This window comes from Python bivittatus, unplaced genomic scaffold (genome assembly GCF_059951505.1).
Source record: "Python bivittatus isolate LINGU-HERP-01145 unplaced genomic scaffold, Pbiv_v1 ctg000020_np1212, whole genome shotgun sequence".
Lineage (NCBI taxonomy): Eukaryota > Metazoa > Chordata > Lepidosauria > Squamata > Pythonidae > Python > Python bivittatus.
In genome coordinates this window covers 112,073,768-112,096,043 of record NW_028277030.1, presented here as the reverse complement: position 1 = coordinate 112,096,043, position 22,276 = coordinate 112,073,768, and the positions used below count along the sequence as shown (strand labels likewise).

Sequence of the window (22,276 nt, the reverse complement as noted above, 5' to 3'; positions counted from 1 at the left end):
AGGGTTCTTCTGATTCAAAAGATAGGGCCTATATATAATTTTTATTAAAGCTACCATTCCCATGTTTCAAGACAGTGTAACTGTCAGAAGAGTCAACCAGATGAGTGCAAGTGTTCAAATCTTCCTCCAGGACTTGAAAAATTCTTTGCATTTTTACCTTTAAAAAGCGGGGAAGGGAAGCAGGGGGAAGAAGAGAGAGAGATTAAACAAAATTGGACTCTTAGGACTGTTTATTGTTACCATATCTATATCCAAGTGTTTAGGTCAGGCCAATTTCCTAGAAATATCTCCTGCACAGGCATAATTTCAACATAAAGAGCTCCCTGCGTCCAAATAATGCCTTTATATTTCACGCAATGCTGGTAGCTCATAAGGAACCACAGATATGCAATCTAACTTTTTTCTCTACCTCTCTTTCCTTCTCCCAGTGTGGCTACAGTTTGTTTACTTCTTGTACTTTTATACCCCAATAACATGAATAAAGAGGAAAGCGTCAAGTGCGTGAGCTGCATAGGAGCTCTGTTATTCAGGGCAGGAATGTCCAGTTGGAGATCCCAGAGCCACATACAACCTGGAAAGCTTTGATTGTAGTCCTTTGAAACTTTGAGATTTGGTGCTCCACTAAAGCTGCCAACAAATGTATAATCTGTAATGTGAACCAAGAGGAAAATGATTAAACACAGAAGGGTGTTTTTATGAATGTCTTGCAATTAGAACAAAAATTATTTTAATCTGGTCCTGTATACTTTTTGGAATGTGGCTCTCAGCATGCCATTCAAGACCAAATTTGGCCCTCAGCCTCCATAAAAATAATGAACTCTTGTAGTAAAGGAATATTTCTACCTTCAGAATATTCCTTTATAATCAACCAACAGAATTTCAAAGGAAATTGAATTGTATAATTATCTCTCATCCAATGTCAGGGGTGCCTGTCAAACACTGCAGAATACATCTTACACTTTCTTGAAGTTGCACCAGGAAACCAGTATTAGCACTTTTATGTTTCTCCTGATGTATCCAACCCTCACTTCCCTATGGGCAGGAGGTACTCCTACACATAGCTGTTCCTACTTTTTTCAACAAACATTCACTCCTCCCAACAAACCAATACCCTATCTTTATACCAGCATTTGTATATCTTAAAGTTTCTCCATAAACTATTTCCTCATCTTTAGTAATATTCTACCAGTATATGAATTCATCTACCTGCTCTAATTTTTCATTATTTATGTATAATTTGCAAATCTTCATTCCTGTCAAACACAACCGTCTCAGCCTTTGATATATTATTTTCAGATCCATACTCCTTATTTCATCATTCAAACATTCTCTACAAATCATTTGGGTTTTCAATCAACAATATGACATATGTACACTAAAGTACATGTATATTTGTCCCCAGAAACATACCTCTGATATCATCACAAGCATTCCTTATACATTTATCCATAAATATATTAAAGAACCAAGAGAACATCATATATCCTTGTTTTCCTCCATGTTCAATCTTGTATATGATTTACTTCTACCATATGCAAACTCTTATCCAATTCAATGACCAACCTACAACTCTACAATTCATGCCCTTTTACTTTATCATACACTTATTCAAAACCAACAATAACTTTCTTTCTCACATTCATATATTTCTCAATGACCTGCTGAAGAGCAAAATCTGATATACATAACCACTGTCTCTCATAAAGCCACACTGCAATTCCCAAAATTTGCCCATTGTTACTTCTCATACTTAAAATCAGTAGCACTAAAAAGTGCTTATCTTTATCATGTTTAGTCCATACAAGTTAATACTAGGCAGTTTGAAGCACCGTACCAAGGACTCCAACCGTTTGAAAAATCATTCACTGTTCTCTCTTAAAAATAAATATTCCTGATATTAGATTGAAATAATCTCAAAATTACATCAACACTCAATATAAGATATTATTCAAAACTGAACTTTGATGACTATGTTCCAATACTTTATTTTATTTTGGAGGACATTACTAGCAATAGCTTCTAGACATTAGGGCTATATATTACTTCAATATCAGAAGCGATATACCTGTTGTTGCTGGAGAACAAAATTGAGAAAGTACTACTGTTTTTAATCCCTGATTAAGAGTGACTAGTGCATATCCAGTTGATCACTGTGGACCAGAATGGTGGATGAGAGAGAACCAACAGGAATCCTCTTACCCTAAAACCAGCTTTTGGCAATTAGGTGACTATGAGGTATGGTGGTCTACAATTCCCATCATCCCTCAATGACATTAGGCAGAAGCTTGTTCTCAAGCCACACCAGAATGATTTTCTTTTCTTTTTTAAAAAAATCTCTCTTCATTAGGGATAGTGAACATACCTGTTACCCTTTGGTTGGTATTGGAGTAGCTAAGATCCCATCAACTGCAGCCATCGTAGCCAACAGTCAGGTGTAATAAAGAGTTGTTCTCCAACAACATTTGAAAAGACCTTAACATACTTATCTTCTAGATTCATCTTTGTTGTTTGAGATCTAGTAACAAAGGATTATATTCAAAAATCATTATGCTAGTGCCTACCCAGCCATGTCCTGTGATATTACCCTTGGCTTCTGAATTTAATTTTAAAACAATCTAAATTTTAGCAGATGTCTTTTTTAAAAAAAATTATTAGGAAGTTATATAAAAAGGAAATCCATTATTTGTCATAGATGGGGTTATTCCTCCATTTACAAAAATTTTCACTTGGCATTTTGGAAAGCCTGAAATGTATTAATGCCATGGCTATAACAATACAGAATTGCATAATTTAAGGGGCACTTCACCAACAGACAAAATATTAGTCCCAAGGTTTAATTTATTCCATGTATTTATTTGGTGATATATAATCACCTTTATTAAGGCAGCATACAAAATTCCCTTAAAACTGTAAACAACCATAAAACCACCCAATTAAAAGCAAAAAGTACCAGCTAAGAATGTATTAATCCCTGCAATCAGTGTAAACTGGACTGAAATTAAAAAAAAGAATTTGTTCCTAAATTTTTCCAAATATGGAGCCATTTGTATTTTGGGGGGGAAAAGTAGTTGTCCACCAACAAAAGCTTCTTCCTACATATCTGTGTAACTCCTTATGAACAAGCAGAAGAACAGGGCCGTAGAAATTGATCGAAAAGCCTGGACAGAATTGTAAAACTAGTATAGTCATTCAGATAATCTGGCCCCAAAATGTTTGGGTCTTTATAGAACGATGACAGGACTGTAAATTAGATACTGTACAGAACTGAATAAGCATTCAGTGTAAGAAGATGATGACCCAATGCATAAAGAGGTTTAAAACGTCTTCTAAAGATATTCTTGGTATACATTAGAATTTACAATTAATCACATGACCTACATGTTAACATCTGAGGTGGTAATTCTTAAAGGGAGATTGTGAAGAATATCCAGAGCTGTCACTTGTGAACAAACAGAAGCAAAAGGGAGAAGAAGAGAGGTTGTGGGATGGTATATAGTCCCTCCCTGATCCAGTATTTTCTAGATGTTGGACTTCAATTTCTCTAAATTCAGGCCAACATGACTACTGAATTGTTGTAAAATATTTGCAACATTTATCAGATATTCCTTTTATTATATGGATTACTTTAGCTGCAATTATCACTATCAACAGCTATCCTTGTTGAAATGAAATTCTGTCTTGTCTAAGCTGTTATGAAAAATCCCTAAGTCCCACAAGCTGCAGAATGAAGTTGCAAAGATAGAGTTTGGGATGGAGGACAGAGGAAAATTCCCTCTGTGTAAAACCTGACTAGAATCCTTAGACAGAGAAAGTAAGAGAGACCAGAAGTAAGGTGGGATTGTTACCTACTAATCAAAATAAAAGCAAAACGTATTTTAAAACTAGTATAAAAGCTTTGGTGAAACAGTAGAGCAGATGTAAGCTTTATAACAGATCTTTGTCTGAAGACCGGACAATATTTTAAATATTCATGCTGTAACAAAACAAGCAAGGAAAGTTTTTTACAGAAATCAGTCCCACATCTCACTTTTAATCATTTGCCTTAATGTTTTACTGAAAACAAATGTCTGAATAGTTTGACTGAAAGCCTCACCTTTCTATGTCTTCACATAGCTACACAGGTGAAGAAGAAGGGAATTATATAATTTCTCTTGAAAAGGGTATACAATATACAAAGTGATTGTAAACGGTGGTAGCAAACCAAAAATACATGTATCACAGAGTATAGCTTTAATATTAGTATTTGATTATGTCTGGGTCATAGTTTGTTTGAACCATAGTTTGTTAAAAAGTCACAATGGCTCAGAAGCACAGAGCATGCTTTCAAGTTTTAATTACTGGTTCATATAGCATCATAAGCTAAAAGCAAAACAAGCCATATTACAGTACAGTGTGCTGTGTGAATCCAATTAATACTTAATCAGTTGAGTCCTGACACATAACCCAGCGAAATGTAATTGTAGAGCAGAGTGTAGAGGTTTTGCCAGCTTGAAGTGTATATTATGCTTTGCTAACAGGGTTCACTCCAAAAATGGGCAGGGCCAAACGCCTTGTTTCAGCAGCTTAAGAAAATAAGTGGGTGCCTTCCACATCTTTAGGAAAGGCACCCATTTTCCTTCTTTAGACCCTAATCCCTGCATTAAAGAAGAAAAGTTCCAATCTTTGTCCCAATCAACTGTCAATGAGCTTTAGTGGACCCAAAGGAGATGCTGAGGTAGCCACATCTAGCCACTGGAGTGCACCTTTCTGCATCCCTAAGATAGAGAAAGATGAACCATCTTGGAAAGGAGGAGGTGCCAGGAATGCAAGATAAAATGTGGGGAAATCTTGCCTGGATATCAATTATCTATCACTTTACTCAGCATGCACAAATGAACTCATTTCCCCCTTTTGCAGTTAGCAGTTTCACGATTGTGGACTAGCAGCACAATCAAGATTGGCTGAGTCTCAGTTGTAACAGGAATTTTAGTATCCTTCCAGCCAATGCAAAAAAGGCTATTCTTTCATGGCTATCTTTTCTCTTTTTATCCTTCCAGCCAGAGTAAAGAAAAAAGAAAAAAAATCTGTAGTGTCATAAAATCAGGTATGTTGTCACTGCAGACAGCTTTGGGGGGGAACTCATAATCTCCCATCCATTTCTGTTTGTATCCCCTCTCCATGTAGCTGGTGTGTGTGTGCACACATGTGTGTGCAAAAAACCATAACAACCATAGAGGTGGAGTGTCTAGAGGCCCCATTTTTGCAAAGCCTCTCTAGGACTCCATAATCAAACAGCTGACTGGGTAGAGTTACTTTAACCCAATGCAGGTTTAGGTTTAGGATTAAATTTAACCTACGGAGAGCTACTTTATAAATCAACTGGCCCTTTTTTGTATTTCCATTTTTGGATACATCATTCCCATCCAACAAATAGTGCAAAGAGGGATCATCTGATATCCTACTTTGCATCTCTATTTTGCTACTGCTATGTACATAAAAGGGTTAAAGCTGAAATAACCAAATGCCACTTCCTTTGGGATCGTCTGTGCTAATTACCACAGTATTATTTCCAGTACCTCTGGAAAGTTCTGTGCTTTTTGTTATAGTTATTTTAGATAATGTAAAATGTTGCCTGTTCATGTCTCTCTTTTCCTGCTTTCCCCTGCCTTTTGTCCTGTTTTGCCAATTAACTGTTTCTAATGTTTGCTGATGTTTTATATATAAAACATCAAGCTGTATTTTTTGCTAGCTGAACTGAATGGCCTGTGTGCTTGTTCCGACCAGGACATAAGAATTGACTGGGAGCATTGACTGGGATCATGCTGGGTGCAAATTAAACTGGAAATTAGCCACCATAATTTTCCAGTACCTATGTTATAGTATCTTCCCATTGGCCTGGTTAAGGGTATTGTCAGAACAGGACCAGCATATAAATCAAGAGCTCTGCAAACTCTTCAGCTCATCAACCCCTTCATGGAGTTTCAGATTGTTCATCAACACCCAACATTTATTATATGAAAATAATGTAATAAATACTACTTTAACTAATAGTACTATGAATAATAATAATAATAATAATAATAATAATAATAATAACAACTAGAAATGAAGAATAGAAAAGAGACATGGCAAGGCAAAGTATTACATGGTCAGTACACAAAAAAACTAGCAGGCAAAGCAGATAACAACAAGACTTGGCAATGGCTAAGAGCAGGAAAGTTGAAGAAAGAGACAAAAGGGCTAATTCTGGCTGCACAAGACCAAGCCTTAAGAACAAATGCATATAAAGCCAGAATTGAAAAGACAGCAAATATCACCTCTGCAAAGAAGCTGACGAAACAGTAGACCACCTAGTTAGCTGCTGCAAGAAGATCACACAGACTGACTACAAACAATGGCATGACAAAGTAGCAACAATGGTGCATTGGAATGTCTGCAAGAAATTCCATTTGCCTGTAAGCAAGAACTGGTGGGACCACAAAACAGACAAAGTAATAGAAAATGAAGAAGCTAAAGTGCTCTGGGACTTTAGAATTCAAACAGACAAGCACCTGCAACACAACACCCCAGACTTAACAATTGTTGATAAGAAAGAGAAAAAAGACTGGATAGTGGACATTGCAATACCCGGAGACAGCAGAATAGAAATGAAAGAACTGGAGAAAATCACAAAATATAAAGAGCTGAAAATAGAAATAGAATGACTATGGCAAAAGAAAGCAAAGATACTACCAATAGTTATAGGTGCCTTAGGTGCAATCTCAAAACATCTGGAGACCACTTGAAGACCATTGGCATTGACAAAATCATCGTCAATTGCAAAAGGCAGCTTTACCTAGAACAGCTTATATTCTGCAACAATACCTCTAATGTCATCAAAAAACAACATCTGCCTATCCCAGGTCCTTGGGAAGGACTTGATAGGTGGATAAAAATGCCAAATCCAGTCTAAACATCTGGCTGACTGTGCGACCAACCATCATCATCATCATCATCATCATCATCATCCTAATAATAGATAGTCCCATCAACCCTTGGGGGTCAATATTAACCACTTTGGAGAATCCTGATTTAAATAGTATACTATGCTAGGTGAAGAATTAGGATATGGGCAGGATCATACTGGGACTCTAGAGGACACCATTTGCCCCCCATCCTTCACAAATAGATGCTAATGGGCAGATTCCACCTTTTGCTTTTAAAAACACAAATCTGGTGTGGTAGAATGGAATTAATATGTGAACCAGAAATATTCTACTTTAAATCACCTACCCTTTGAGATTCACTAGCTTTGGAAACTTAAATTCATTACAGGATTAAAGGGAGGGAAAAGCAGGTATGCCAGTGTGAATTCCTTGGATGATGAATAGGGTAAATATGTCATATCCACCCACCCTGAATTGATAACACAGTCTCACCGTACCTCATCCTTTTTTATTTTGGTGCTGGCTGGGAATTCAGATTCCATTGGATGATACAGAGTGAGAAAAGCCACTGTAGGTATGCAAAGGATCTGCAAGCTTCAGTAATAAAAGTCAAGGAGTACAGTGAAAAAATGGGACTACAATTTAATATAAAGAAGGCCAAAGTAATGCCAACAGGTATAAGAACCAGCCTTAGAACCCACAATGAAGATATTGAAGTGACAGATAGCTTCTGGATTTTAGGATCAACCATCAACGGTAAAGGAACAAGCAGTCAAGAAATGAACCACAGGATAGCATTTGGCAGAATAGCTATGAAGTCCTTAGAAAAAATATTCAGATGTCTTGATATGTCTATACCTCCAAAGATCAGAAGAATGCAAGCAATGCTATTCCATGTGATATTTTATGGAAGCTGGACTTTGAAAAAGCTGGATAGAAAGAGTATTGATGTTTTTGAAGATTGGTATTAGAGAAGATTCCTGAGAATACCATTGACAACCATGAAAATAAATAAATGGATCATTGAACAAATCAACCCAGAGATCTCACTTGAGGCACAAATGACCAGGCTCAAACTATCCTACTTCGTATACAGTCTGGAGAAGGCTGTGATGCTGGGAAAGGTGGAAGGAAAGAGAGGAAGAAGAAGAGGAAGAGCAGCAAAAGATGGACTCAGTTACAGTGGTGATGGGTGCACCATTGGAAGCCTTGAAGGACCAGGTTAGAGACAGGTCATCATAGGGAAAATCTATCTTTGTGATTGCTAGGAGTGGACACCAACTTGACAGCACATAATCAATCAATCAGTCAATCACTGTAGACATAGAAAGGACTGCATGTTGCTTGGTGATCAATTCATAGCTAGAAGCCTTCTGTAAAAAATTTACTGGGCTATTACCACAGTTATCAATTTGTTGATACAGTCATACTAAAAGCTCTCTATATCTAAAATCTCTGCAGCTTGTGGGATGTAACCTTAAAAGAGATGAATTCTAAACTGCCTGGCTCAGGCACATTACAAATCAATTGCCCTTAATCAGTAATTTTTGCCAAGTACCATAATCTACAGAAATTAACCCAAATTCTGCTCCAATTGTTCTTTAACAGATTCTGTACAGCCTACTGAATGCTATTCACACTATTGTCTGAACATTACAGTTGCTAAAATGTTCCATTACAGTGATCCCATACAAAGCAATTCTACCATCCAATTATTCTGCAATTACCTAGATTATCTCTTAATTGTCTTTATAAGGAACCTGGTAAATTCCCATATAACCTCTGATTTTAGAGAATGCTGATGAAGAATGCCAATACTTAACCAGAAAATGCTGCAGTTTTATAATCAAGAAAGATAAGGATTGTTTCTTTTACCCAAACAATCAGTTTTGGAGATTTGAGTGTACAAGGTTTATGTGAGAAAACTTGCTTTCTGAAATGAGCTAGTGTTTCAGCAAGATAATAAAAATGTAGTGTTTTTTTCCTTCCCGGGAAGGAAAAGGGCAGTAGGGGAAATGACCAAATAGATGTGACTCCTAGAAATATTTCTTTGACTATAGTTGGAAACCAAACTCTGGAATTAACAGACAACGGGCCAATTTAAGCAAGATCTTCTGAAATTAAAGAGCAAGATACTTAACTTTTTCAGGCTGAGGACAGTAGTTCACCTTTGGTGGCACACAGGGGTCCATTCTCCAAAAAGTATGTATTTAAAATAATATTAATTAAATCCTTTTGGAAAAATTATTCCACATGTGTTTAATAATTTCCCCTCTTCTCACATTAACATTGCAGCACATCTAGCAAAAGAACTAGCTTTTAGCCAAACTATATAAAGATAAATCGTCATGGAGAAAATCTATCTATGTGGTCACTAGGAGTCGAAAATGACTTGATGGCACATAATTAATCAATCAATCAATCTAAAGAACCCAAAGCTATGAAGAATTATAAATGATCTATTCACCCAACCAATTTTGTATTTCTATTGGAACATGCAACTGTCACCATACTCCTGAATTCTATTCAACATGCACTTTGTACCATCTGTTCAGGCTTCATGCTAAAGTTCTGAACCTTGAAGAAATTGAGCATTTCTCCCAAGGCTTTACAATTTAACAATGTATGGAAGGATCCATTTCTATAAGTGGAGAGTTAAACATTCTCTCTGACCTTATCTGTTGTGTCAAATGGCAGAAATGAAAAATGGCAAATATTTTTTACAAGAAGGATCCTCATTTGGCTAGTTCAGAATGCAGATTGCTACCTATTTAATCAAACATTGCTTTGCTTAGTTGTACTGTGGAGATAAAGGAAACATTTTTTCCTGGTTTTTTTTTCTTTTGTGCCTATTGCCCATATAATTCACCTTGTAGCTGTCATTTCATGTTGGCACCTGATTTTCTTCCCTTAATTAAAAAGTGTAGCAGCCTAAATAATATAAATTGTTCTAGACATGCATAAGACTATTCCACTGCTGGAATACATTTCAGTGTTTATGTGTATTACTCACCTCATCAAGGTCATACCTGTTTCTAATATGCATCTGAATTATATCACCTAATGACCTTAAAAAGAAAAGAAAATTAAAAAAGAAAAAGAAAGCAAACTACATCAATAAAAAGAACAAGAACCATAGATATTAACTTTGTTTTCAAGGCACTTAAAAAAAAACAACTCCTGGATCTTCAGTCACTTAAGAATCTCCATAGTATTGTTATCAACAGGTAAAACTGTCCCCATGAGAAATAAGAGGTTACTTCACACATTATATTTGTGAAGATATAATTTAAAGCACAATTCAGTGATATGTTTAAAGGAAGATAATTCATTTTGAATCCAGTAGGATTTACACCAAAATAGAATTACAACCCACTCATATTTGGGGATAAGCCACACTGAATAGACCACATCTTTTCATTGCATCACACGTGTCAATAACACATCATCTGCATATAAGTACATGTACAATCATGTTCCAAACAATACATTTTTAACTCAAGCATTCCTTATACATATATAACAAGTATACATGTATTATACATACATATAAAATGTATAATTACATATTTATAAAGAATGTACATGCATAAAGAATGCATAATATGAAAAACAGCATTCAAACAATTATCAATGCTGTGTATTTTAAAATGCAAAGATGGTTGAGCTATTACTTCCTTTAACCTTTGGCCTTAAAATTAAAAATGTGTTGCATTGGAAGGAATGCAAATTTCCTGAAACAGCCCTATTTGTTCTGCTCAGCAAAGCACAAGACTTCAAATGTTGATGATTTAGTTAATTTGTACCATGGAATAATTCATTTGTGATAACTGGAGCAACCTTTCCCAACATTGTGCTCTTCTGATGATTGTCAGTATTGCTTCCTGCACTCTTGGTGTTGCAGGTGAAAAAAATCCAGAAAATAAAAAAATGTTTGGGGTTGTTTGAAGAGTATCATGTATTGTACTGTAAGCAGAAGGATCAAAAGTGGTCTATACCAACAATGCCTTCACAATGCAGAAGAACTTCTGGCCTGATAAAGCTATTGTCCCTACTGTGTGCTACAAAGGATGATGGGAGATAAAGTAATTTCTTTAGTCTATGTTAGCAAGCAATGTGCATTTCTCAACCTAGCCCACATCATGGAAGCATTCTATTTTTAAGACCACCTAATTAGAGGCAACATTCCCCCAGGGTTTTGCTTATCAACTGTAGAGTAAGTGCCCTCTGCATGGAAAGTTGGGATATACATTAACCATTAATGTTATCATCAACAACTACATCTTTTAATGGAATAGGTCTTGCTTTGCCACATGCTTAATGCACTAAAGGTACTTTAGTAATATTGGCCTCACTGTTACTAACATGCTTCTTTAGATGTCTTCAGTCAGTGAGTTCTTTAGATACAGTATGTATTAAAACAATTTAAAACTTTGAAACAGATCCTACTGTTCATATTTTCCTATTTATATTTAGTCACATGTACGTATGTTGGAATTGATGCAAGAAGTGTCAAACATGTATGACATTGTCTGAATGACCATATGTATACAGTAGTATAACCTTCATGTGCATTTTGCTTTAGCCTTATAAAGGAGGAAACCTCATTCAAGGAAAGAGGGGTGAGAAAAATTTGGCATTCTCTACTGGGGAGGTGATTACTGGAAAGCTACATAATGATAATGGGTTCTTATTCCTTGAATAAGATAAATTGAACTGATACATGTAGTTGGTTGGATTGTAAGGAGCAAGGGAATCAGATTCTCATATTGCAGAGTTATGAATTTAAACTGCAAATTGCCATTATTGCTTTTTGCTAGAACACAAGCGTCTACACGGGAGCAATTAAAACATTCAGCATCTTGAGGAATCAGACAAGCATTTGAATTTGCTGACAGAAAAGTTTGAAACAAGAATTGTATTATTTCTGTTGGGACAAAGATACAACACTGTTTTGTTAGGATTTATTTAGACTACCCTACATTTACTGTTGGATTGCTTTACATGCTGTGGTTTTAAATAAAGAACAGTATCTACTGAAATCGTTGCCAGTTTTATTCCAATTTAGACCCAACACAGGTGGAAGTTATGCTAAAATGAAGAAAAGTGTTCCAACTTAGGAGTACATATTTTGCATACTTTTTACAGAAATAAATTATTTTTTAAAATATCTGAGTACTCACTTTTTCCAGTAACAACTTCTAATCAAAATATAATTTGTAACTTCCTGAAGCAACTGAAGGTACTTCAACTCTTCGTCTCTTAAAAAAGAGACAAAAATCAGAATAGATATATCAGTGGAAAAGCAGTTCTCATGTTTTCACTTTTCTTTGCTTCCTACAGCTAACACTAAAACTGGCAAATAATTTGAACTGAGTTACCTAAAAGCCAGTTTAATCATATAAACATGATGCAGACTTTCTCAACTTTGGCATCCTCCAGATGAGTAGACTTCAATTTCCAGAATTCTCAACGTTTATTCTAGTTGGGAATTCTGGAGTTGAAGTCTGCCTATCCATTGTCCATGGGGAGGGAAGTGACAATACACATGTCATGATGTCATGACACAAGCCCTAAAACTTATGTTCTTGTGTCAGACACCAGGATGCAAGTACGTAAGGATTAAGTTTGATCACATTAACATATGCATGGAGCCATCTCCTTTTCTCATTTTACTGCAGAGGCCTACTCACATGTCTGGACATTATCCAGGAGCTACAAATTCACAGCTGGGTTCACACTCTGTGTTAAGTGAAGACTTTTGTAGTCATAGTTGCGCCATACCATAAATATCACTAAACCACTGATTTGTAGCTATAGCCCCTGAAGTCTTTCTTATACCCCCCTGAAGTGACTTTCTCACAATGAACAAAAAAAGTTTCACACCATTATAAGGTGTAAAGACACAAAACCTATTGAGTAAGCCCTAAAATAAGCTTAACATTATGTTAAAAATGAAGGGGAAAAAGTAAACTGTCTCTTGAGCCAGTTAAAAACAAACCAAAAAATCAGCCCACCTGGTGTTATTAGCTCAGTCCTCCCCAAAAGTCAAGTGCAACATCTGGCCATCAAAAGGTTACCCACCCTTGTCAGAAATCCAAGACATTAAGGCAAAACCTAACAACCCACATTATGGTATAGCATGATAGTGAACCAGCAGTGATTCCAATGTGGTGTAAAAAGACTTTTAAACTCATCATCTTGACAACAGTTCTTTAAAGTTTCAAAATAACCTTCCCAACCATAAGCAGAACCAGGAGAGAACATGGCACCTTTCGGAAGCAAAGAATGCTCTGTCCCTTAACACACACAAACACACAATAAATGCAGAAAAAGCATGGCCAAATCTATTCTGAGGACAGCAAAAGAGACATGGGTAAGCTGCATGAAGTGCCTAGGTGATATTTTTTGCATCCCTGAGGTAAGTTTTGCATATCACCAGCTCTCATCATTGAGAAGATTACATTAGCATAGCTAGATCATTTATCCTGCTTCCAGACTCAGAAGTATCTGATTGCCTCCTGTGGAAAAGAAGAGGCCAGACTAGATAGGCCTTTGGTTGGGTCATTCAGAACCCTTGTTATGCTCTTACAAAGGAGTTGTCATTATATTTCAGGTTCCTTGAAGCAGCCACAATTTTAACATTTTGTTACACAGGGAACAGGAGCAGTCCGTTGGTGTTCTTATTAAAAATAAATGCATAACTCACTTACTTTGCTTGAAGAAGTGATTGAATATAAATTGAGTTCCCAGAATGTTTCTATAATTTTTAAACACAAAGAAAAAGAAATAAGGAATTGTTTTATCTCGCTCATTGCTTTATATTAAGGCTGTGCAAATCACTGAATAGGTGTTTTGCTTTGGCGAACATTTGTTCCAGGATTGAAGCAAAGCAACCATGTTGCTTCACTTTGCTTTGCAAAGTTTTAACAAATGCTGCAGAGGACATGCCACTCATCACTCACCCCAAGTGTTGACAAACTGTGCTGGAGAATGCACAGCTTTGTCTTCTCCAGCATGGCCTTGCCAAAGCCCAAGGAGGCATCTGCCTAGACACAGTGTCAGGATCAAAGCTCTTCTGGCTTTGCAAGGGAGATGTAGGGAATAGCAATAAGCTTCAAGGCAATGCAAAATCTTTTTTATAAACAAATTCTATCCCTTCTTTATTTCAATTAAGAGAAGCACATCACCTCTGCAATGTCAATCTCTTCATCACAACAAATCTAGGGCACCTTGCATAGATCTACCGTATTATATGTAGGCAGCTTCATAATAGTTAGCTTCATAGCAACTACATTTTGAGCATGTGTGCTAGACTGACTATTATTTGCTTTTTCTGAAAAAAAAACCCTGTTTGAATGGGCAAGATCATAAGGCACAACATGTCTCTCTGTGTATAAAGAAAAGGCCTCAGTAACTCATAGAAGCAAAGGTACTTGAGAACAAGACATGGTCTCTTTCAGATGCAGGACAACAAGACCAGCTCTTAAGAGATAGGATATATAATATATATTGCACATACCTTATCTGCATCTGTATATATTGCTTTTGTACTTTTTAATAAAAATACTGGTACATAAAAGACATGCACTACCCATACATCCAATTTGGATCTGTACACAGATCCTGCCTATTTTTATGCACCCTCTATGTTTGACAGGATATAATTAAGGACACTTCCACACCACCATTTCTATACCTCAGTCCAACAAAAGTAATTTGACACTGACCTGAGGTCAACTTCACTGCTGCTGACCCTCAAATAATAGAATAGAATAGAATAGAATAGAATAGAATAGAATAGAATAGAATAGAATAGAATAGAATAGAATAGAATAGAATAGAATTACATTAGATCAGTACTTCTACTGGATGATTTTGGGGTTTCTCCTAAAATCTGAATGGTTGGTGTTGGAAGGAGAATCTAAAAGGCTACTAAGACACTCTCCTTTGCTGCCTTTAAATACCAGTGAAAAATCAGTGATTCACCAAGATGCTACAGTGCTTGAATCTTTGCAGGAAGCTGGAAGGTACAATGATACAAGAGTTCTGCAAACGGGAAACTAGCCTTTTCACAAGCCCTCACTATTGAAATTACTTAGTATTTTCTGAATGTAGCCTCCTTGCCAGATATTCACAATATAGCAGGCTGCTTGCCAGACATAGAATATACATTCCCATGAGGGAGAGATGTTCTTGGTCACATATATACAGAGTCAAAAGTCCCAGCTTCTCCTTCTGGTGGACACAGAAAACTGTGGTGTCCTTGATGCTCTCTGAGCTTGGTTGTTTGCTAGCAGATGTTTCATTATCCGACTAGGTAATATCATCAGTGCTAGAGGGTGTGGGGTTTGCTCCCTGTGGGGGGGGGGGAATGTGTGTGTGTGTGTGTATCCAGTATGGATCCAGTATTCCTGCAAGCAAACAACCAAGCTCAGAGCACCAAGGATTCAACAGATGTTTCATTATCCAACTAGGTAACATCATCAGCGCAAATGAGTGTGGGGTTTGCTCCCTCTCTATATACAGTAGCTTGTCCTGCTAGTTTTGGTGGGGGTGTGGTTTTCTCCTTGGTGGTTCCTTGATTAGGGTATTGTTTTCTGCTTGTTTGCCTGGTGTTAATCCCTGCTTATCTAGATGTTGGCTGCTGGAGACGATGTGTTCTGGTCTTTTAGTTTCCTTCTTAGCTTTTTTATTGTGTCTTTTGAATGGTATGTAAATACCATCTTTTACTTTGACTTTCAGCAACTATTCATGTTCAGGGCATTATTTCTGGAATAATATTTCTTAAATCAAGGAAACTGGGCATATTAGCTATACTTTTGTGCTTACAAAGGGAATTGTATGATTGCATTGCAGTGTGTGCTTGAAAAGGGAATTGTAAGATTGCATTGCAATTTCAGATTTGAAACAAAATTATAAAGGTAGCTCTGAATGCATTCTCCATCCTCCAAGAGCTAAGGACAGTTCACTGTTAATAATCTGGACCATTAGAATCTTGCAACCAAAGAACTGCTTGAATCATTCTATTTGATATGGAAATAAGAAAAAGGTTCTATTACATTTTTGCCTTAATTTTCCCTTCTCCCAAACTTAGGTCTTGCATTAGTTCAGCAAAAAGTAGAAATAGTCTTTCAGACTTGCTGTTCAGGAGCATGAAGGGCACTACTATTAGAGGTGGGTTTTGGGGAGTTAAAAACTATACCAACTTCTCCTAGTCAATTTTTCCAGTCTTTCCCCTATTCCATATAGTGCCTTTTTGTTTAGGGCATTCATCTCAGCCAAACTGAAACTACAATTTTGTCCTATATTTAATATCCAAGTGCAATATAATGTAGATACTAATGTATTTATGGTATTTGAACCTGCACGCGCCTCAGAAAGCCAGCATGCAGTAGTTTACAACATTAAAAGAACACAAAGCTCTAATCTCCACTCTCACTTTCAACATAAGTTTTCATTCATCAGTTCCACTGGAGGAAATGTTTCTTTTGAATACAGTACATCCTATATCATGAATGCTGATTATTTACCAGATTGGTCCAAAGACTTCAGGCTCTCAGATGCAAATGCTAACTCAAATTAAAGACAAATGAAGATTTCTCGTGATCACATAGAAATCATGCTGTCCATCACAAGGGCCATAAAGACCTGGCTCTTCCAGCAGGCCCTTGGCCAAAAGGAACCCACTAATATGCTATTTTTTAAAAAATTACCTGGACTGTGGTTTTCTGTTGGGTTCTTTTACTGTTATATTGTGTTTCTCACTTGTTCTGTATGCTGCCTTGAGTCACTTAACAATTAGGCAGCACTACAAAGCGTGCGCGCACACACACACACACACACACAGAGAGAGAGAGAGAGAGAGAGAGACTGACCATATTCTGCTTTGTCTTAAGCTATCAGGTTAAGCCACCAGCCCAACTAATCCAGTTGTGCTTACTGAAAAATTGATGCACCAAGATATTTCTTAATGTCAGAATGAAGTATGTACGCTGTGATCAATAGCTTATGCTTTTTTCTTGAAAATAACAATTATGAAAAATGCCAGTAACTGGGGTACATCCCCGGGGCAGCTGTTTCTACTTCATCAGGATTTGCATGGTCTTCTACATCTATGAAAAACTGGGATGATGATGAGATGCTGATTTCAAGATTTAAAATCTGTAGGTCCCTAGTAATTTTTTTTCAGTGATATTGTAAAACTCTCTGGCTCCTAAAAGAGGCAATAAGTATAAATTGTCTCTTTTGCTGTTGCTTTCCTCTTACTGAAAAACAGGCAAAATGAACCTCCTGATTCACCATCCAGTCCTTGGCTGATGTTTTGCCAAAGAGACAGTACAAGCAATGCTAATTTATGGTGGGAAGAGATAGGATAATTCTTACAGTGAATGTTACAGGAATACACATTTGATACTAAATACTCCAATGAAGTACTTATATTCTCAAACTGTTCTCTTTTTCTGTTGTTCTATGTGCAGCAATAACCAAAAAACAAAGGAAAAAGGGAAATGTTAATTTCGGACTTTGTGCTCTATTGTTCTTTTAAAGCAACTCTGTGCATCTGACCACAATCAGTGATACTGTCTGCAAATTATGGAAGTTTTAGTTCAGCATGAAAGCACATGTTTGGGAAAAGCTGCTTTAAAGGAAAGTTGGTTTTTTTTCTTTCTGGAAAGCAAAATAACATTGTGTTTCTCCCACATAATTTCTGACTACATTAGTGAACACCTGAATTGTGTTTTTACAGTCCCTTTTAGCAGGGAGAATTCTGGATCGGATAATTGAGTTATGACTTTTATGTTTTTAAACATTGTGTTTTTAAAGCAGCTCTCTAATTTTAGATCTACAGTCACAAAACACCACTATCATTATCCACTCTGAAATGCTAGATTTCCCAAAGAAGTGCAGTTTTAAATTGCTTTCATAACTAGTTTTAGTTAGAAGGACCAAATAACATTATTCACAACACAATCTCATTCATGTCTTCTCAGAAATAAAACTCCCTGTATCTAATTGAGACTTTTTTGTCCAGCGGTAAAGTGGGTAGAGGATTCAAACTTCATTATGGATAAATAAAAAACCGAGCAATGCGCAATGCATTTTAATAGTATTGTTGATATTTATGAATGTTACTGCCTGCGTAATTTAATCCATTACCAAACTGAGCATAGCAACCTTGAGTGGATGCCATGAATGGTCATCTGCGTAAGTTCTTAGCCATTCATCATCCGTAGACCTGGAAGATGAAAAAAGAAAAATACGAGCATTGACAGCGGTTTAAAATTACTTGTCTGAAGCTGAGGTTGGTTCAGCTTCACCAACTATTTGTAAATCAGTTGATAATAAGCTGACAAACACATTACCTGTAAACATTTCTTGGTCTTTGGTATGACTGTGGGTGAGGGGAAAGGCTTTTCTTCCTGCATGGATGATTATAATATCTGTATTTTGAAAGGAGTGATTTGGTTGCTGTTTTTAAAAGCTTTGGGGTAAAAGGCTGCTTTGTTTCCGTAAACCAATCAGCATGTGTGTCTAGGAGATCTCCGCTAACCGTTTTCTTCTTGGGGATTTGACACATCTTCTTTTCGCTTAGGCGAGATGGAGAAAGAGGTGAAGCATATGGCCAGACTGCATTTCTGTATGTGTGAGATAAGGCTGAATCTTGAATAGTATCTCCTGCATTCAAAACTGGGGGCTGAAGACTTGCACACATCTTCTTGAACTGTTTGGAAGAGTGCTGTTCCTCTTTTCTCAGAGGAGACATTCTTCCTCTCGAAACCAAATTCAGGTGATTTTGTAGCCACTGAGAATTTAGGAAAAATGGATAGAATGTTTTAAAAATGTAATTGCCTACCTGCACCTTAGAGTTATGTGCCTGAAATCTAATAAAAGAGAACAAATATAACAGAATTAGTTGTTAAAAATATGGGTGGAAAATCAAATTCTACCATCCCAAACTCCAGGCAGAAATTGCTGTTTAGAAGCTTTCCCATGCTTAAAATCAAATATCTCCAATAAAAATCACAGCATAGCAGAATAAAAGTTTAAGTCTAGCTGGGCTAGCTTTATCAGCGCAGATTAAAAAAAAATAGCAAACGTACATTCTATTTGTGGGAGGAAAAATTCAAGCATATGAGAACCTGTGCAAGCACTTGCATTCTAAAGAACTCCTTGGAACCCTCATTCCTACTTAATTCATTTAAAGACCAAGAATTGGCTACAGATAAATGGTACTTTATAAAAGAATGATATCAGGATATGATTTAGAATCAGCAGAAAGTTTCTTTAGGCTGGAAGTGACATTGCAAAGGAAGTTTCATTTTTCCATGTAGAAGTCTTGCAAAGATAACCTAATGAGGAAGATGGGTAAGATGATGAAAATATGAGTAGAAAGTAACACTTTAATTGACTCATTGTCCTACTGATATTTATATCAGTTCTAACTCACAGGACCATCTAAAATTGCATGGGTTATTTTTGCTGATGGTTAAAAAAAGTGCTGGAGAAGACAAATGAGATTTAATACTGACCATAATCCCTAATTTACATTCTGATTATTAATGCAATAATAATGTAATTTAACTTGAGCAAAATCAAATAAAAAAATAAAAACATCATAGAGTTTGAAAGCAGTTTATTCTTACTGCTGCTGAACTCACATCTAACAAAGGTGTTCAGCACCTTAAGGAAAATAAATTGAGGATATGGGCTCCATATTCCATTTTTATAATAGATGATTGTAACATCAAGCTTCTCCCAACTTAGTGTTTTCATTCACAGAAATGGTTTTCATATATTCATGAGACCTTGAAACACAATCCCTTGGAAGACATATTCATTCCCCATAAACAGGGCTACATAGTATGTCATCTTACTTTATGATTCTCAGTGGAAACACTTCTAGAATGGCATGGGGGTGTAGAACGGCTCGATGCTACTTCTTTCTTGAATTTTTCAACAGCTTTGATAAGCTTCTCTCTTTTCTGCTGGTCCCTGTCTGTAATATGAAAGTTTTGATACAAAGAGTTAAGCAGCTCCTTAGCATCTTCCAATAGAAGAGAATATCTGTAGCTCAGGGTTGAACTGTGGAGTTCTTGATGCTCTCTGAGCTCAGGTGTTTGCTTGCAGACATTTCTTTACCCAACATTATCAGCACTGATGTTACCTAGTTGGGTAATGAAACTCCTTAGCATCTTCTTTAGCACAGTATAAATATGCATTAAAAGAGTTTGAGAGAAAAAAAGCTAAATTCAGGACTTTTAATGTCTTATCTAAACCACTTCCTGAAAAAAATATTTCAGTTACTCAGCAAATTTTAATAAGAGATAAGATGTTGTTATTGGGGCAATATTGGGGCAAATATTTTTTCCCCTCTAATTTTTCTTTTTCATTGGTCTTTAATGTGTTGACCTGAGAACATTTTATGATTGTATGCTGCCCAGAGTCACTTGTTGAGATGGGCAGCTATAGAAATCAAATACATAAATAATAATTTTTAAAAGTACAAAAAGTATATAAGAAAGGTAAAAAAAGGAACAGAGAAGAAAATACAGAAAAAAGATTTAAAATTTCCAGGAAAGAGAAGAGAAAGAAAACATTGAATAAACAACTGAAAGTACACATAGTCCCCAGTTTAAGAACAAGTTCCATTCCCAAGGTGTGTCCTTAAGTCGATCTTGTATGTAAGCCAGAACAGTGTTATTGTATAATACTATATAAGTAGTATTGTGTAATGAACTTGAACCAGTAGTTAAGATTGGGCCAAACAAGTTCAGAGGTTCTTGAACAAAGATAAAATTATGGGACATCTCTATGGGCACTGCTTTTGACTTGAAGGTAGAATATAAGTTAAAACGGCTTTCTTATATGGCTAGCTTATTTTTAAACTGCTACACCAAAACTAGGTAGAAGTTTGAATAATCTAATAACGGTACTGAAGAAAGCGAAAGAATCTTAGAGTGATGACTTTGATTAAATAATATCTGATAACAAGGAGAAAAGATATTTGGGGGATCTATTTTTTTCTTTAAAAGAAGAAACATTAGATTTAATATGTTTAAATTTATCATATGTTATTGCATCATGTAAAGAATTTGCACAGACTGAATATTATGGATGGAGAACATTGTTGGTACATTAGTCAATTGGCTCATACAAGGAAAAAGGGGGACAGCAGGAACACCATCAGAAGGAATTGGTATAGGAACTGGAGTTCCAAATACCACAGGTATAGAAGTGATAGCTAATAAATAGGTGACATGACTGCAAAAATCCAGAAACTGGGCCAGCCAATTTCTGCCTCCTTAACTGCTTTGACTGAATTGTTGGGTGATACCATAACGGTATTGCCTGAGTGTCACATCTCAATTAATGATTGTACAGGCTATTGGGGCCATACAAACTGCTCTATCCTGAGCTGTAACATGCTCTGAGGCCCAGAGTGTGGGATTGCTACTAAGTGAGCAAATGAGTAAATCATAGGAGATGGATTCAATGATCATGTTCCAATGGAGGTGAGGAAAATAATCTGGGAACATGCAACTACAAAGGTAAAAGAGGCTGAAAGAGGTTGGAAAGCAGTAAACCTTACTTTCCTATCTCATTCTAACAAAATTGTTGTGTATGTGTAAATTATAACAGCTCAAAAGGAATGGAAAGTAAATCCCATAATTCCCTTAGGTCTTAACTTACCCAATAATATGGCGCTTCTTCCAAGCACATAATAATATATAGCATGGAAGGCCATGCTGAATCACACTGGCTGAGAATCTGAACAATCAAGCTACACAAGCCTATACTTTTAATTATATAATGCCAACCTCCCCCTGCACCATTTTTCTCTCTACCTGGTTTCACTTGCTATAGGCCATCAAATATCATAAAATGTCCTCTGAATTTATGCTTTGCTATTAACTAAATTACTTTTTCCATCTTCCATAAGGCTCTTTCAAGCAGCGAGCTCTGAATTTTAATGGATTAAATATTAACAAATTAAGAACAATAGATTATTAAATTAAGGACCAATGTTTATCATAATGCTTTCTGTTTTCTTTAATCAACTGTAAAGTATTTTAATGGATCTGTATTTTTCAATAGTAATCATGTTATGAATAAGATAAACAAATGTTATCCATAACTTGTTTTTAGATGAACAAAAGTTACTGAAAATGCCATCAGACAGAAAGCTACTAATACCATAAAAACACTCCAATTACCTAGTAAAATATATTTTGTTTTTCCAGTTCCTACGCAAAGATTAAGCAGGAACCAATTTTGAGAGCTATGAAAACTTTTGATGGCCAAAAAATATTTGCACATAAGGCCCACTAAATATATCAAGACTTAATTTAGATTCAGTGAATATTCAT

At 36.2% G+C, this 22,276-nt stretch overlaps 1 protein-coding gene across 1 annotated transcript in view; it reads right to left on the bottom strand.

Annotated features, from left to right (window-relative positions):
- Positions 1-447: 447 nt before the first annotated feature.
- LOC112541197 (spermatogenesis-associated protein 7 homolog) overlaps positions 448-22,276 on the bottom strand; it is a 49,964-nt gene continuing 28,135 nt past the window's right edge. The window contains exons 5-11 of the mRNA XM_088146723.1: positions 19,784-19,905; positions 18,272-18,711; positions 18,066-18,144; positions 13,619-13,665; positions 12,089-12,166; positions 9,919-9,973; positions 448-646 (exon numbers count right to left, since the gene is read on the bottom strand). Of these exons, the coding sequence (XP_088002849.1) occupies positions 527-646; positions 9,919-9,973; positions 12,089-12,166; positions 13,619-13,665; positions 18,066-18,144; positions 18,272-18,711; positions 19,784-19,905 (941 nt within the window). The 3' untranslated portion in view covers positions 448-526. The remainder of the gene's footprint in view (positions 647-9,918; positions 9,974-12,088; positions 12,167-13,618; positions 13,666-18,065; positions 18,145-18,271; positions 18,712-19,783; positions 19,906-22,276) is intronic.